At 45.7% G+C, this 15,521-nt stretch overlaps 1 protein-coding gene across 2 annotated transcripts; it reads right to left on the bottom strand.

Moving 5' to 3' along the window:
* Nucleotides 1-723: 723 nt before the first annotated feature.
* On the bottom strand, nucleotides 724-4,006 carry LOC109746533 (uncharacterized). Of its 2 annotated transcripts, XM_040390516.2 has the most exons (4): nucleotides 2,601-4,006; nucleotides 2,453-2,499; nucleotides 2,279-2,361; nucleotides 1,255-1,508 (listed from the first exon to the last, which is right to left on the bottom strand). In XM_040390516.2, the coding sequence occupies exons 1-4, from the start codon at nucleotides 3,850-3,852 to the stop codon at nucleotides 1,490-1,492; spliced, it is 1,401 nt and encodes a 466-aa protein (XP_040246450.1). In that variant the 5' UTR covers nucleotides 3,853-4,006; the 3' UTR covers nucleotides 1,255-1,489. The 2 variants fall into 2 exon arrangements, with proteins under 2 accessions (XP_020161243.1, XP_040246450.1); XM_020305654.3 differs by having other exon boundaries at nucleotides 724-1,508; nucleotides 2,279-2,499; nucleotides 2,601-4,000.
* Nucleotides 4,007-15,521: the final 11,515 nt, after the last annotated feature.

The raw sequence follows: 15,521 nt of genomic DNA, 5'->3' as shown, positions 1-15,521 counted from the left end.
GCACTGCACAGGATGCGTCCTCCCGCACAGATGAAAGGCGGCGAGCAGGTAAAAAAGATATTTGTTCACCCAAAAAATCTATGTTGTCCACTGATCCATCGTTTATATCATCAATCCTAAACCCGGCTAACAACCAAGCACATCATTTTTTTCTCCCATTGCAACGCGTGTATGTCCTAGATTATACTCCCTCATCCGAAAACACTTGTCATCAAAATGGATTAAAAAAGATGTATCTAGAACTAAAATACGTCTAGATACATCCCCTATTATACATTTTGATGACAAGTATTTCCGGACGGAGGGAGTATATACATACATACATATTGGTATAGATACAAATTAAATTTATGACCAAAGTTTGACCCCTATCTGAGAAGGCCTAATAATCCAACACCACCAGCTCACAGTGGGCCACCCAAACAATGCATACAGGCCCACACGCCAGAGAAACAAGAGGGCCGAACTCGCCCGATGTAAATTTTGCTTTAAAAAAGCGCATCAATTTGAAAGGGACGAGGATGATGTGCCGTCACAAATCAAAATAACATTCTAAGGCACCTACGGCAATGAGATTATTAACAAATACTCCCTCCGTCTGGAAATACTTGTCATCAAAATGAATAAAAGGGGATGTATCTAGATGTATATTAGTTCTAGATACATCCCTTTTTATCCATTTTGATGACAAGTATTTTCAGACGGAGGGAGTATAAGCTTCCCTTTAGAGGCAGCAATTGATACTAAAGCATACTCATAATAGTGTCATAAGTACAGAATATAACTTCAGACAACTTGACAACCGTCCATTAGAGTACCACTGGACTATAACACAACATAACAGCAAAGCCAGTTACCTCAGATTGCCAGAGAAGAGAACACGGAAGCCAACCTTAAGCTCTTTACAAAGAATTATCATAGTCAAACTTGCAACTCGGAAGAAGGGACCATGTCACAGTTACCTCCATCTCACAGGAACCAATCTTAATATTCTCCTTGCTTTTACCAGCTCTTTTGGGAGTAAAAGTCTTACGAACTCTTCTCACACCTTTCTCATCACTACCTTGCAGTGCCTTCGCAGAAAATATTAGCTTACCGCGAAGCTCGACGCTGACTACACGGCGTGAAAACTCAATCCTTCCTTTACCATTAACTGGCAATCTATCACCTTTAAAAGCAAGCAACAAGATTTCCATGTCTTCTAAACTAGCTGTACTGGCAGTAAATAAACCTCGGCAACCAGGCCATGACCCATCTTTTTTCAATTTCACACTGATTGCGGCTTCCACAGAGTCGTACATTCGAACATATGTCAACTCCAATGTGCTACGCTTGCTAGCTTCAGCACGATAAGACGGGCCGCCAGGAGAAGACGCAACTACTAAATAGCTTAAATCCATGTCCTCCGATTCAGTGGTGCCCTTAAATTTCAGATCAACTTCAATATACGTAGGATGTACATCCACCACAACTCCACGGGTGGGACCCGTCAGCATAAGAGACCGATCCTGCATATCATGCAATATATGGTTGCGTAAATAGTAATCCTTCAGTTATAATAATAAGACTGGGACCATCAACAGTCGAATGTACCCAAACCACACCATTTTGACAAAGACAAATGTCAACCTATACATGAACCACTTCTTAACTGGGACTTGTTCCTAAACTTAATTAGAAACTTATTGCTGCAGGCAAATACCGCAGAACCAACTTATGTTGAGCAAAATTAGCCAGGAGGCATGAGCCGGCAAGTTATGTAAGGTGAGCAAGCCTTTTCAAATCATCACAGCAATTTAAGATTGATGGAAGGAAGCTAAATTAACAAGTTATGCCAAAGAAGAGGAAACGTTGAGTAGCATAATGAAAGCATAAACCATAACAGATATGTCTAGAACCTCTAGACAAACCAGACTTGTACGCAAATAATTGAAGTTAGCTGAACAACAGACCAAATAGTATTCATGCACGGAGTATTCAAAGCTCCTCGGTGATTGTTGGCATTTGTTTAATACATCAAATTTATACCACACACTTTGCAAGGTTATACATGTACTGTACATGCCCACATTGACATGAATTTGGTAGTTAGTTACAACTATAGTTAGAGCAACTCAAATTTATGAGCATAATCTCATATTCATACTGATGCATCCCAAGCAGAAGGCACTGCTTTGTGTTTCAAATCATATGCCTACTCTTATCATGAAATTAGTTGAAAGAAGAGACCAATGAAGCCGTGTGTGTACGCATGGAGTAGCAAGGATAATATACAAACCTTCTTGGTGAGGGTTTGACAGTTCTCCCTTTGGCGATGGAAGACCATAATGCGATTGTGATCCACCTTATCCCGTACAGCGACTGAACCAAAAACATGCAATGGCCACATTAGGGGCTTCTTTATCTTTCCGACTTTGATTGAGAAGATCTGAAGAGTCTGCTGTGGCCTGACCAAGGAGTTACGGTGATGGTGGCTGCAACACGAGGGTGGGATAGACGCTTCATGGCAAATAGCGCAGTCAGTGATATACTAATAGGAGGCGTATGCTATTAAGAGCAGCAGCAAAGCTAGGATAGGGCTGGAGGAGGAGGACATTTACTGGTCTTGTCGAAGGGACCGTAGAGTGGGGCAAAGAGCCAGTCCCAATCTTCACGGTAAACACGGGCACAGTAGGCATTATGATCAGTGTTGGCCTCCTCAGGCACTTCCCCTACCATCTCTCTCGTTCTAGCCATCATTTCATCAATCGACAGGTCACCTCTCCTCTTCCTCTTCTGCTCCCAACTTTCAGCCGCCTCCTCAGCCGCCTCCTCGGCCAGCCCCCCAAATCCCATCATCATCATCTCCTCCTCAGCAGCTACCTCGGCCGCTTCCTCAGAGATCCTTATCTCATCCCCAGTAGCCTCTTCAGGCGCCGCTGCTTCAAACTTGGCAGACTCATCATCGTCATCCGCCATATTCTGCTTCAGGAGCTCCATCGCCTCATGCCGCTCCTCCTTATCAGACCAATCATCATCCACTTGAGCAGAGGCTTGGTAGGCATTTGGATCAGTGCTGCCTTTGTGAGCCATCTTTCTCCCTGCTTCCTCCTCCTCCAGTAGCGCCGAAAATTCTTCAGTCGACAGATTAACTCTCTTCTTCTGCTGTCCACTTTTAGCCGCCACATCCACCTCCTCAGCCAGGCCAATTTCCCCCCTAGCGGGGTCCGCTACAATCATTGTCGTCATTGTGTCATTCTCGAGAATAAAAGCTGGATCACATGCCTCTTCAGAAGCTGCTGCTTCACACTTAACATAGTCATCGTCATCATCCGACATAATCTGCACCACGAGCTCCGGCGCCGCCTCCTCCTGATCACAGGCTTGGTAGGCAATTAGATCAGTTTTGGCTTCCTGAGATATCGTTCTCCTTGGTTCCTCCTCTTCCAGTGAGGCCAACACTTCTGCATTCGACAGAGCCTCCAGAGACTGGCCAATCAGGCGCTCCCTCGTCTCTCTCACATCACCCGCCCCTCCACGCAAGCTCGCAACCTGCATCAACAACACCGCCGCCTTCCGCACTTCAGATCCCGCAGTCTTCCCCGTCGGCAGCAACTCCTGCTTAGATGTGTTACCCGTCGTCGCCAGCAACTCCTGCTTAGATGTCTTCTTCCCCATCGTCCCCAGCAACGCCTGCAACGATATCTTCTTCCCCGTCGTCGCCAGAAACGCCTGCTCATATGTCTTCTTCCCCGTCGTCGCCATCGCCACCACCGCATTCCCTGTTCCCCCCATCTTAGATATCTTCCCCGCCACAGATCTTTCCCCCGGCTCACAAGACTCGACACTCGACGACTCCATCTCTATCTCCATCTGGATTCACCGCCACCGCCGCCGCCCCTCTCCCTTCTTTCTTTTCTGGACTGGATTCGTCGTCGCCGCCGCCCCTCTGCCTTCTGCACGGGAAGGAAACCCTAGACGACCGACTAAAAGGAACAAACACCTCCGCAGGGTGGCGGTAGCTAGTCCGGGGCAGATATATGTCCAGGGCTTTGAGCCCAGTTACTCCACGACAGAAATAATATATTGGTCTCGTGCCAAGTTCGGTTAGGCGGGCCTGCGTGCCTCGTTTCAATTCAGATTCAGACAAGCCCGCCCCATCTTGGCCCATTAGCCACGTGTTAGATCTGCAGGAGCATTTAGGTTACCTTTTTTGGCCTAAAAATATTAGATATCATTTTTTTCCTCGAATAATATATTAGATTTTCTTTTTTTAATAATAGTTCTAAAAGAAAAATACAAGAGGAGTAATGCACTGGAAAACCTGCAACACACCCCACCCCCAATTTATTTCTCACTTGTTTTTTCTTTTGCAGGAGTAACAAGAGTTCTATTCCAAAATGATAGAGTTACAATTGAGAGACAAGAAATCCTCACTACACGTGGGCCCTCTGTGTAGTCAGTCAGTTGTGCTACATTCAGTAGGGTTGTATCTCGCTAAGCAATCTGCAACTCTATTCTGGGTATGGTGAAGTTTTGTGGAATAAACTCGCAACCCTCTCTCAGGGCAATGATCTCCATGGTAAGATGACCATCTGGTGACCGAAAGAGACTCATCTTTGAAGATAGATAGTGTCTGACTGCATGATGACCAGAAGCTCGGTGTGTTGTGGTACAAGAGTCATGCCTTGCATCATTGTTGTGCATCATTACAATTGAACAAATACCTGTACGCAGCCAATACGATTGTCCCATCATTGTGCCGCAAGATCATCCTTGAGGCCGTTGTGCCATCCGATTCAGAAAAGCGCCATTGGCTGAAAGCTCCACCTTACCCACAGGAGGATGCCTCCAGGCAAGTGTAATAGGAATCCTTGGTGTGGCCTTAACATATTCATAACAAGTGGCATATTTCCCATTAGGATATCTTCCACCAAGTACCTTTCGGCGACATTAATAGATTGTCAGTAGCTCCTTAGATACTCTGCAGACGTATGTATCGGAGGTACCTCGTTCCCATGCACAATGTCGTTCTGTACCGCCAAATGTGCCATAATCAAAGGTATCTTTCACGTTGTTTGCATAATGTTATCCCATGCTTGTGTGTATTGGCAAACTGCCATATTGGAACTAATGCATAGTATTCAGTGTGCAAGGTTGGAGCTGAAGATATATGTCATTTTCTGTTCAAATGTGAGCGTGCAAAAGTAGTCTGGTCGGCACTTGGATTTCACAAGGAAATTGTCAATGTTGCTCTCGTTGACAGAACTGGTGCAATGGTTATCAAGTTCTTATTATGTAATCCTTCTTTCCAGTGTGCGTACAAGGATCCAATTGAACTGCCCAAGCTGATTAATTGCAACTACTTGTTTGTATTTGTGGTGGCAGCATCGGCAATTTGTTCGTGGCGAAGAGGTGCAACCACCACATCACATGCACTAGCTCTGAATTTTGTTTAGGCTGCATAGAAGTCCTTCAACGTACCACACGTGAACAGTTGGGGTAGAGGCCTTTTGGCATACATTGTGTTGAATGTTGATGCATCCTTTATAGTGGAAGATCACTCTTGTTCTTGCGGAGCATTTGTTCATGACCACTGTGGCGGCTTCATAGTACCGCGATAGCAGTCTTGGAACATGTTGTTGATGTGGTGTCTGCTAAAGCTACTTCTTTTAGAGAGGGTTTGAAACTAGCTCAAAGAACTAATTGCAATAAGCCTCTGGTTCAAATGGATAATTTAGAATTTCCAAGGCTTAATGAAGGGCATTCTATGGTGGCAGCTCCAATACTGGATGATTGTCCTAAGGAATTGGCGGATTTCGGGAAGGCTACTATATTCATTTTTGTAATAGAGAGTCTAACATGGTAGTGAATGAGCTAGCTCATTGGGGATGTTCTAACCCCCAGGCTTTGTGGTTGGAAGAACCCCCGGCTTTATTGCTAAATTTTTAGCAGACGATGTAAGTGTTATTTGATTGTAATAAAGCTAGCTGATACGTCTCCAAGGTATCAATTTTTCCAAACACTTCTTCTCTTATTATGGACTCTAATTTGCATGATTTGAATGAAACTCACTCGAACTGATGTTGTTTTCAGCAGAACTACCTTGGTGTTGTTTTTTGTGCAGAAATAAAAAGTTGTCGAAATTGGACGAAATTTTACGGAGAATTATTTTGGAATATATAAAAATACTAGCGCAAGGAGTTACCAGAGGGGGGCCACCACAAAGCCACAAGCTCAGGTGGCTGATGACCCACTAGTATAGATGATCAATCATAGTCAAGAAGGCAAGAAATCTATGAAAGAGAAATGTATTAAATCTGAAGATGTTAAAAATCTACCACCTATTGAAGAAATTCCTGGACTCGATATCCCAACACAGGTAGTAGAGGTAAGTTCTCTTTATAGTTTTGATGAGGGTGATACGTCTCCAACGTATCTATAATTTTTTATTGTTCCATGCTATTATATTATACATCTAGGATGTTTTATATGCATTTATATGCTATTTTATATGATTTTTGGGACTAACCTATTAACCTAGAGCCCAGTGCCAGTTTCTGTTTTTTCCTTATTTTTGAGTATCGCAGAAAAGGAAAACCAAACGAAGTCCAATTGAGCTGAAATTTGACGGAGATCATTTTTGGACCAGAAGAAGCCCACGAAGTACCAGAAGTGGCCCAGAAGAGGCCCGAGGCCACCACGAGGGTGGGGGGCGCGCCCCCCTGCCTCGTGGCCACCTCGGGAACCCCCTGACTTGTTCCTGACTCCAACACCTCTTATATAACCCCAAACTTCCAGAAAGAAACCTAGATCGGGAGTTCCGCCGCCGCAAGCCTCCGTAGCCACCGAAAACCAATCTAGACCCGTTCCGGCACCCTGCCGGAGGGGGGGTCCCTCACCAGTGGCCATCTTCATCATCCCGGCGCTCTCCATGACGAGGAGGGAGTAGTTCACCCTCGGGGCTGAGGGTATGTACCAGTAGCTATGTGTTTGATCTCTCTCTCTCTCTCTCTCGTGTTCTTGAGGTGATACGATCTTGATGTATCGCGAGCTTTGCTATTATAGTTGGATCTTATGATGTTTCTCCCCCTCTACTCCCTTGTAATGGATTGAGTTTTCCCTTTGAAGTTATCTTATCGGATTGAGTCTTTAAGGATTTGAGAACACTTGATGTATGTCTTGCATGTGCTTATCTGTGGGGACAATGGGATATCACGTGATCTACTTGATGTATGTTTTGGTGATCAACTTGCGGGTTCCGTAACATTGTGAACTTATGCATAGGGGTTGGCACACATTTTCGTCTTGACTCTCCGGTAGAAACTTTGGGGCACTCTTTGAAGTTCTTTGTGTTGGTTGAATAGATGAATCTGAGATTGTGTGATGCATATCGTATAATTATACCCACGGATACTTGAGGTGACACCGGAGTATTTAGGTGACATTAGGGTTTTGGTTGATTTGCGTCTGAAGGTGTTATTCTAGCACGAACTCTTGAATAGATCGATCAGAAAGAATAACATTGAGGTGCTTTCGTACCCTACCATAATCTCTTCGTTTGTTCTCCTCTATTAGTGACTTTGGAGTGACTCTTTGTTGCATGTTGAGGGATTGTTATATGATCTGTTATTATTGTTGAGAGAACTTGCACTAGTGAAAGTATGAACCCTAGGACTTGTTTCCTAGCATTGCAATACCGTTTACGCTCACTTTTATTGCTTGTTACCCTGCTGTTTTTATATTTTCAGATTACAAAAACTTATATCTACCATCCATATTGCACTTGTATCACCATCTCTTCGCCGAACTAGTGCACCTATACAATTTACCATTGTATTGGGTATGTTGGGGACACAAGAGACTCTTTGTTATTTGGTTGCATGGTTGTTTGAGAGAGACCATCTTCATCCTACGCCTCCCACGGACTGATAAACCTTAGGTCATCCACTTGAGGGAAATTTGCTACTATCCTACAAACCTCTACACTTGGAGGCCCAACAACGTCTACAAGAAGAAGGTTGCGTAGTAGACATCAGAGGGTGACATTCCTTACAATAAATCTCCGAGTCAATGCTTAGATGAATTTGGTAATTTTATCATTAAGCAAGAAAACTTTAATAGACAAATAAGTGATCAATTGAATCGTGATGCTATTATGATTGGGCGTTTGAGTGATTTGATGCTTAGAATTGCTAATGATGTGTAACGCCCACGATGCGGCTATATCTCCCACGTGTCGAGGCACGACTTAGAGGCATAACCGCATAGTGGTTTTTTCGCAAGAAGGGTCATCTTCACACAATCCCATGTAATGAACAAGAATGGGATAAAGAGTTGGCTTACAATCGCCACTTCACACAATACATAAATATCATCATACAGCATCCAAAATACAAACATATAGACCGACTACGGTCAAAATCCAGATGAAAATAAGACAACCCCAAATGCTAGATCCCCGATCGTCCCAACTGGGCTCCACTACTGATCATCAGGGAAAAGACACATAGTAACGACCACGTTCCTCGTCGAACTCCCACTTGAGATCGACGCCATCATCTGCACTGGCATCGTCGGCACCTGCAACTGGTGTTGGAAGTATCTGTGAGTCACGGGGACTCAGCAATCTCACACCCGCGAGATCAAGACTATTTAAGCTTGTAGGACAAGAGGTGCAAAGAGGTGGAGCTACAGCGGCAAAACATATATGGTGGCTAACTTGCGCAAATGAGAGCGAGAAGAGAAGCAAAGGAACGGACGTCATCTAGCAATGACCAAGAAGAGGTCCTGAACACCTACTTACGTCAAACATAACACAGACCGTGTTCACTTCCCGGATTCCGCCGAGAAGAGACCATCACGGCTACACACGCACTTGGTGTATTTTAATTGGTTCAAGTGACAAGTTATCTAAACCGGACATTAACAAATTCCCATCTGCCTCATAACCGCGGGCACGGCTTTCGAAAGATAATACCCTGCAGGGGTGTCCCAACTTAGCCCATCATAAGCTCTCACGGACAACGAAGGATAAACCTTCTCCCGGAAAAACCCGATCAGTCTCGGAATCCCGGTTTACAAGACATCTCGACAATGGTAAAACAAGACCAGCAAAGCCACCCGAATGTGCCGACAAATCCCGATAGGAGCTGCACATATCTCGTTCTCAGGGCACACCGGATAAGTCAAGCTACGAGTAAAACCAGACCTCGAGTTTCCCCGAGGTGGCCCTGCAGGCTGCTCGGTTCGGACCAACACTCGAAGGAGCACTGGCCCGGGGGGGGGGGGGGTTAAAATAAGATGACCCTCGGGCTCGCGAAAACCCGGGGGAAAAGGCTTAGGCGGCAAATAGTAAAACCAAAGTTGGGCCATGCTGGAGGAGTTTTATTCAAGGCGAACTGTCAAGGGGGTCCCATAATCACCCGACCGTGTAAGGAACGTAAACTCAAGGAACATAATCCCGGTATAACAGTAACTAGGGCGGCAAGAGTGGAACAAAACACCAGGCATAAGGCCGAGCCTTCCACCCTTTACCAAATATATAGATGCATTAATTAAATAAGAGATATTGTGATATCCCAACATATCCATGTTCCGACATGGAACAAACTTCAACTTCACCTGCAACTAACAACGCTATAAGAGGGGCTGAGCAAAAGCGGTAACATAGCCAAACAACGGTTTGCTAGGAAAGGATGGTTAGGGGCTGACATGGCTGAAATAGGAGACATGATATAGCAAGAGATAGGTAGCGAGCATGGCAATAGAGCGAAACAACTAGCATAGCAAAGATAGAAGTGATTTCGAGGGGTGGTCATCTTGCCTGCAAGATTCTCAGAGTTGTCGAAAGCTTGATCCTCGTAAGTGTACTCGACAGGTTCCTCGTTCACGAACTCGTCTCCCGGCTCTACCCAAGACAAGAACACAAACAAATGGAACGACAATCAACAACGAGAAATGCGCAAGCAACATGATGCAAGACATGTATGATATGCAAGTTATGATATGCGATGCATATGCGTGCTCCGGAAGGAAAATGATGAACATGGCAGTAACTTGACAAACCAAGCATGCCACTGGAAAGATGAGATGATTTCGGTCGAAATCGATATAAAGATCACCGGAATCGGATGCACGGTTTGCAAATGGCAAGCAAAACGAGAATGACAATAATCTGCGATAAACAGCAAGATAGCACTTAAAATGCAACAAGCAACAATGCTACAGCATCCCAACATAGCAACAAAGCACATGGAAGTAATCTACAGGAGATGCTTGACAAAAGATGAACACTGAGCTACTGCTAGTTCACAACATATCAAGCTCAAACAAGCATGGAAAAAGTGCAAAAGATTACAGGTTCACAGACTTGGTGAAAAACTGGACATGGCAGAAATCAGCATCAGGTAGCAATGTTCAGAGCACGAAATCAACATGCTACAGAAGCTTAACATAGCAAAACAAGGCATGGTAGTGTTCTACTAAAAGCACATGACAAAAGTCCCTTACTGACCATAAGCCAAAAAGGACCAGAAGAAATGATGGCAAGCATGTAAACATAGCAAGTTTCGTTATCAGGTTTCAGACTTAGCAGAGAAACAGAGCATGGCATAAATATTAATATGTAGGCCTCTTTGTGAGCTTGATGCACTCACTACAGAGCAATGCATGACAAACCAAGTGTACCTACAGCAAGATATCATGTTTATGAAGCTATCCATGGCAAGAACAATTGCATAGCATGTATGGATCAACTACAATAAGCTTGGCAAAAATGCATGTCATGTTAAGAATCTGCCAGAAATATTTTATAGCAAAAGTAGAGCAAGATTGAGTCATGCTATGGTACTCTAAAATTGCAAACAATTGCAGGAATGGATCAATTACAACTATATCTACAAAACATCCTTACTGAATATCTCCAAAATATGCATGGATCTCTCTCTAGCATCAAGTTTACATGGCAACAAAATTACAACAGACAAGGACTTAGAGAAATCACTAAGTCCCTGAAATCAGAAATATTACGGGACCTACTTTGCATGCTTGTGCTAGTCACCACATAGATCACAAAAATACATGGACTATACTGGAAAGATGGCATGGCATACTTGAAAACACATGTAGAGCTCATGCTCAAAAGATGCACAAAATAAATGATACAAAAATGACAAATCTCCAAGTTCTGATAAGAACCAGAGATTAACAGCAACTAGCCCTCTTCCAACGAAGATTTGGGCATCAAGATGACCTCTAATGAAAATGGTGCAATTGAACAAAATGAAGAGCATCACGAGGCGAACAATTTGACATATTATACGCGCGAATCGGAGCTACATGGACAAAGTTATCGCATCTCGAACAGGAGCATATACTAAAATGTTTCAGGGACTTAGAAAAAAAGAGGGGGGTCTCGGGTCAACCTACTCCCGTTGACCAGATCGGATCGGGACCGACTGGGCGCGGGCGTGCGGTGGAGCTCGCCGACGGGAGGAAGAAGAGGCCGGCGAGGAGAGGGGCCGGCGGGCGAGGGCGGGGGCGGCCGGAGGAGGGGGTCGCCGGCGGGGGCGGCGCCGGAGGAGGCGGTGGCCGGCGCGGCGGCGGAGGCGGCTGGCCGGCCGAGGGCGGGCGCGGCGGCGCGCTGCGGCGGCGGAGTCGGCGGGAGGCGCGGAGGAGCGGGCGCGGCGGCGGGGAACGGGCCGGCGGGCCCGCGGCGGGCTCGCGGGCCGGCGCGGTGGAAGAGGCGGCGGCGACACGTGTCGCGCTCCGGTTGGCCGGGCGCACGGCGGACGTTGTCCGGCGGCGGCTGGACGCGTCCGCCCGCGGAGAGGGGAAATTAGGGTTTCGACTGCAGTTTCGTTTTTCGGGATGTCCACTCATTTATAGGTAGAGGGAGCTAGGAGACTCCAAATGAGGTGCGGTTTTCGCCCACACGATCGTGATCGAACGACCTAGAGCATGGAAGAGAGTTTGGTGGGTTTTGGGCTGGTTTTGGAGGGGGTTTTTGCTGGATACTCAAATGGACATTGCGGAGGCCCGGTTAACCGTTGGAGTACCAAACGACCTCCGAATGGAACGAAACTTGACCGGTAGTCTCCGGGTGGTATATTAAGACCACTTGACAAGCCCCGGTCCATTCCGAGAAAGTTTGACACATGCACACGAAAGAAAACAAGAGGGGTGCACCGGAGGAGATAGGAGCGCCGGATTGGAAAACGGACAACGGGGAAAATGCTCGGATGCACAAGACGAACACGTATGCGAATGCAATGCACATGATGACATGATATGAAAATGCATGACATGACAAAATACAAAACGAAAGACAAAACCCAACAACGGAGGGAAAACATATCACATAGCCGGAAATGGCAAGAGTCGGAGTTACAATTATGGCAAGTTACATGCGGGGTGTTACAACACTCCACCACTACGAGAGGATCTCGTCCCGAGATCTAGGACTGAAAGAACTCCGGATATTCGGAACGGAGATGGTCCTCGCGTTCCCAGGTGGCTTCCCGGTCGGAATGGTGCGACCACTTCACTTTCAGGAATTTGATAGACTTGTTGCGAGTCTTACGCTCAGTTTCTTCAAGAATAGCAACGGGGTGCTCATGATAAGACAAATCTTCTTGAAGGTCAATCTCTTCGAAGTTGATAGTGCGCTCAGGCGCCTTGAAGCACTTGCGGAGCTGCGACACGTGGAACACATCGTGCACGTTCGCGAAGTTGGAAGGAAGCTCAAGTTGATAGGCTAGGTCGCCTCTTTTGCCAATGATCTTGAAAGGACCCACGTATCTAGGGGCAAGCTTCCCTTTGATACCAAAGCGACGAGTGCCTTTCATTGGAGAGACGCGGAGGTAGACATGGTCTCCGATCTCGAAAGCCAAATCACGATGCTTACTATCATAGTAGCTCTTCTGGCGCGATTGCGCGGCTTTGAGATTATCACGGATGGCTTTACACATTTCTTCAGCTTCAGTGATTAAGTCATTGCCAAGAAGTTGGCGTTCACCAGTCTCTGACCAATTGAGAGGAGTACGGCACTTTCTGCCATAGAGAATCTCGAATGGGGCTTTGCCCGAACTCGCTTGGAAGCTGTTGTTGTAGGAGAATTCAGCATATGGAAGACAATCTTCCCATTTCATGCCAAAAGAAATGACACAAGCCCTGAGCATATCTTCAAGAATTTGATTGACTCGCTCGACTTGGCCACTAGTTTGAGGATGGAAAGCTGTGCTGAAGCGAATGTTAGTGCCCATGGCCTTCTGGAAGGAGTCCCAGAACTTAGAGGTGAAGATGCTTCCACGATCTGAAGAAATCAATTGTGGAATGCCGTGCAAGGATACAATTCTGGAGGTGTAGAGCTCTGCCAGCTGAGCTGCTGTGATGGATTCTTTGATAGGAAGGAAATGAGCCACTTTAGAGAGCTTGTCAATGACAACGAAGATAGCGTCATTTCCGCGCTTGGACTTTGGAAATCCAGTCACGAAGTCCATTTCGATATGATCAAACTTCCATTCCGGAATAGCAAGAGGTTGGAGGAGACCAGCTGGTCGTTGGTGTTCTGCTTTCACTCTTCGGCAGACATCACATTCATTCACGAATTGAGCAATTTCTCGCTTCATTCGAGTCCACCAATACGACTGCTTGAGGTCATGATACATCTTCGTACTTCCAGGATGAATGGAAAGGAGAGAATTGTGTGCCTCGTTCATTATGACTTTCCTTAGATCACCTTTCGGAACCACAATCCGGTCCTCGAAGAGCAAAGTGTCTCTGTCATCAATGCGATAGCACTTGTATTTGGAAAGACCCTTGTCGATACCACGTTTCACCTTCTTCACCATGGCATCAAGGAGTTGTGCCTCGCGAATTTGGTCTTCCAAAGTAGGAGATACAATGAGGTTGGCAAGAACGCCTTGAGGAACAACTTGGAGATTCAGCTTGCGGAAAGCTTCACAAAGATCCGGTTGGAAAGGCTTGAGAATTAAGCTGTTGCAATAAGCTTTCCTGCTTAAAGCATCTGCAATGACATTTGCCTTGCCTGGAGTATATTCAATACTCGGATTGTACTCTTGAATCATTTCGACCCATCGAGTCTGCCTGAGATTGAGGTTGGGCTGAGTGAAGATATACTTGAGGCTCTTGTGATCAGTGAAAATGTCCACTTGTCTTCCCAACAAGAGATGTCTCCACGTAATCAATGCATGGACAACTGCCGCCAACTCAAGATCGTGAGTGGGGTAGTTCTTTTCGTTGGGCTTCAACTGCCGAGAGGTATAAGCCACAACTTTCTTCTCTTGCATTAACACAGCACCGAGACCTTGAAGAGAAGCATCACAGAAAACTTCATACGGCTTGGATTCATCAGGAGGAGTCAAGACAGGAGCTGTGACTAGTTTCTGTTTGAGAGTGTTGAAAGCAACTTCACACTCAGGAGACCAGACATATTTCACATGCTTCTGCAGGAGATTGGAAAGAGGCTTTGCAATCTTGGAAAAATTCTCAACGAATCTTCGGCAATAACTTGCAAGACCCAGGAAACTGCGGAGCTGCTTGACATTTTGAGGAGGTTCCCAATCCAGAACTGCGGACACCTTCTCGGGGTTAACAGCGATGCCTTTAGCGGAGATGATGTGACCAAGGAAAAGAACTTCATCGAGCCAAAACTCACATTTGGAGAACTTCGCATAGAATTGATACTCTCTGAGCTTGTCGAGCACCAATCGCAAATGTTTGGCATGATCCTGCTTATTCTTGGAGAAGACCAAGATATCATCGAGATACACCAGAACGAATTCATTGGTATAGGGGTTGAAGATGAAATTCATCATCCGAGAGAACACCGGTGGAGCATTGACAAGGCCGAAAGACACGACAGTATATTCATAAGAACCAAAGCTTGTTCTGAATGCTGTCTTGGGAATATCTTCTTCACGAATGCGAATCTGATGATAACCCATACGAAGGTCAAGCTTCGAGAATACTTTAGCACCTTTGAGTTGCTCGAATAGCTCATTGATGTTGGGAAGTGGATACTTGTTCTTGATTGTCCTCTTGTTCAATGGACGGTAGTCGACACAAAGTCGGTCCGTGCCATCCTTCTTCTTGACAAAAAGAACACCACAACCCCATGGAGAAGAACTCGGTCTGATCAAACCCAGACGTTCTTGTTCATCGAGCTGCTTCTTCAATTCCTTCAGCTCGTTTGGTCCAAGCTTGTATGGACGCTTGCAAACGGGTACAGTACCAGGCTCTAGTTCGATAACGAACTCAACTGGCCGGTGTGGAGGCATACCCGGAAGCTCTTCTGGAAAGACATCTTGATACTCGCAAACGACTGGAATTTGAGAGATGGCATCCAATTCGCCCTTCTCATTGAGAGAGAAAAACCGAATGGTTTCATCACGAGCGGCAAAAATAATCACATCCTCAGACGAGTGTGTCAATTGAATTTCCCTGGCAGCACAATCAAGTTGAGCTTTGTGCTTAGAAAGCCAGTCCATCCCGAGAATAAGATCAATATCCGAGTCACC

This window comes from Aegilops tauschii, chromosome 5 (genome assembly GCF_002575655.3).
Source record: "Aegilops tauschii subsp. strangulata cultivar AL8/78 chromosome 5, Aet v6.0, whole genome shotgun sequence".
Taxonomy (NCBI): Eukaryota; Viridiplantae; Streptophyta; class Magnoliopsida; order Poales; family Poaceae; genus Aegilops; species Aegilops tauschii.
This window is presented reverse-complemented; position numbering and strand designations above follow the sequence as displayed.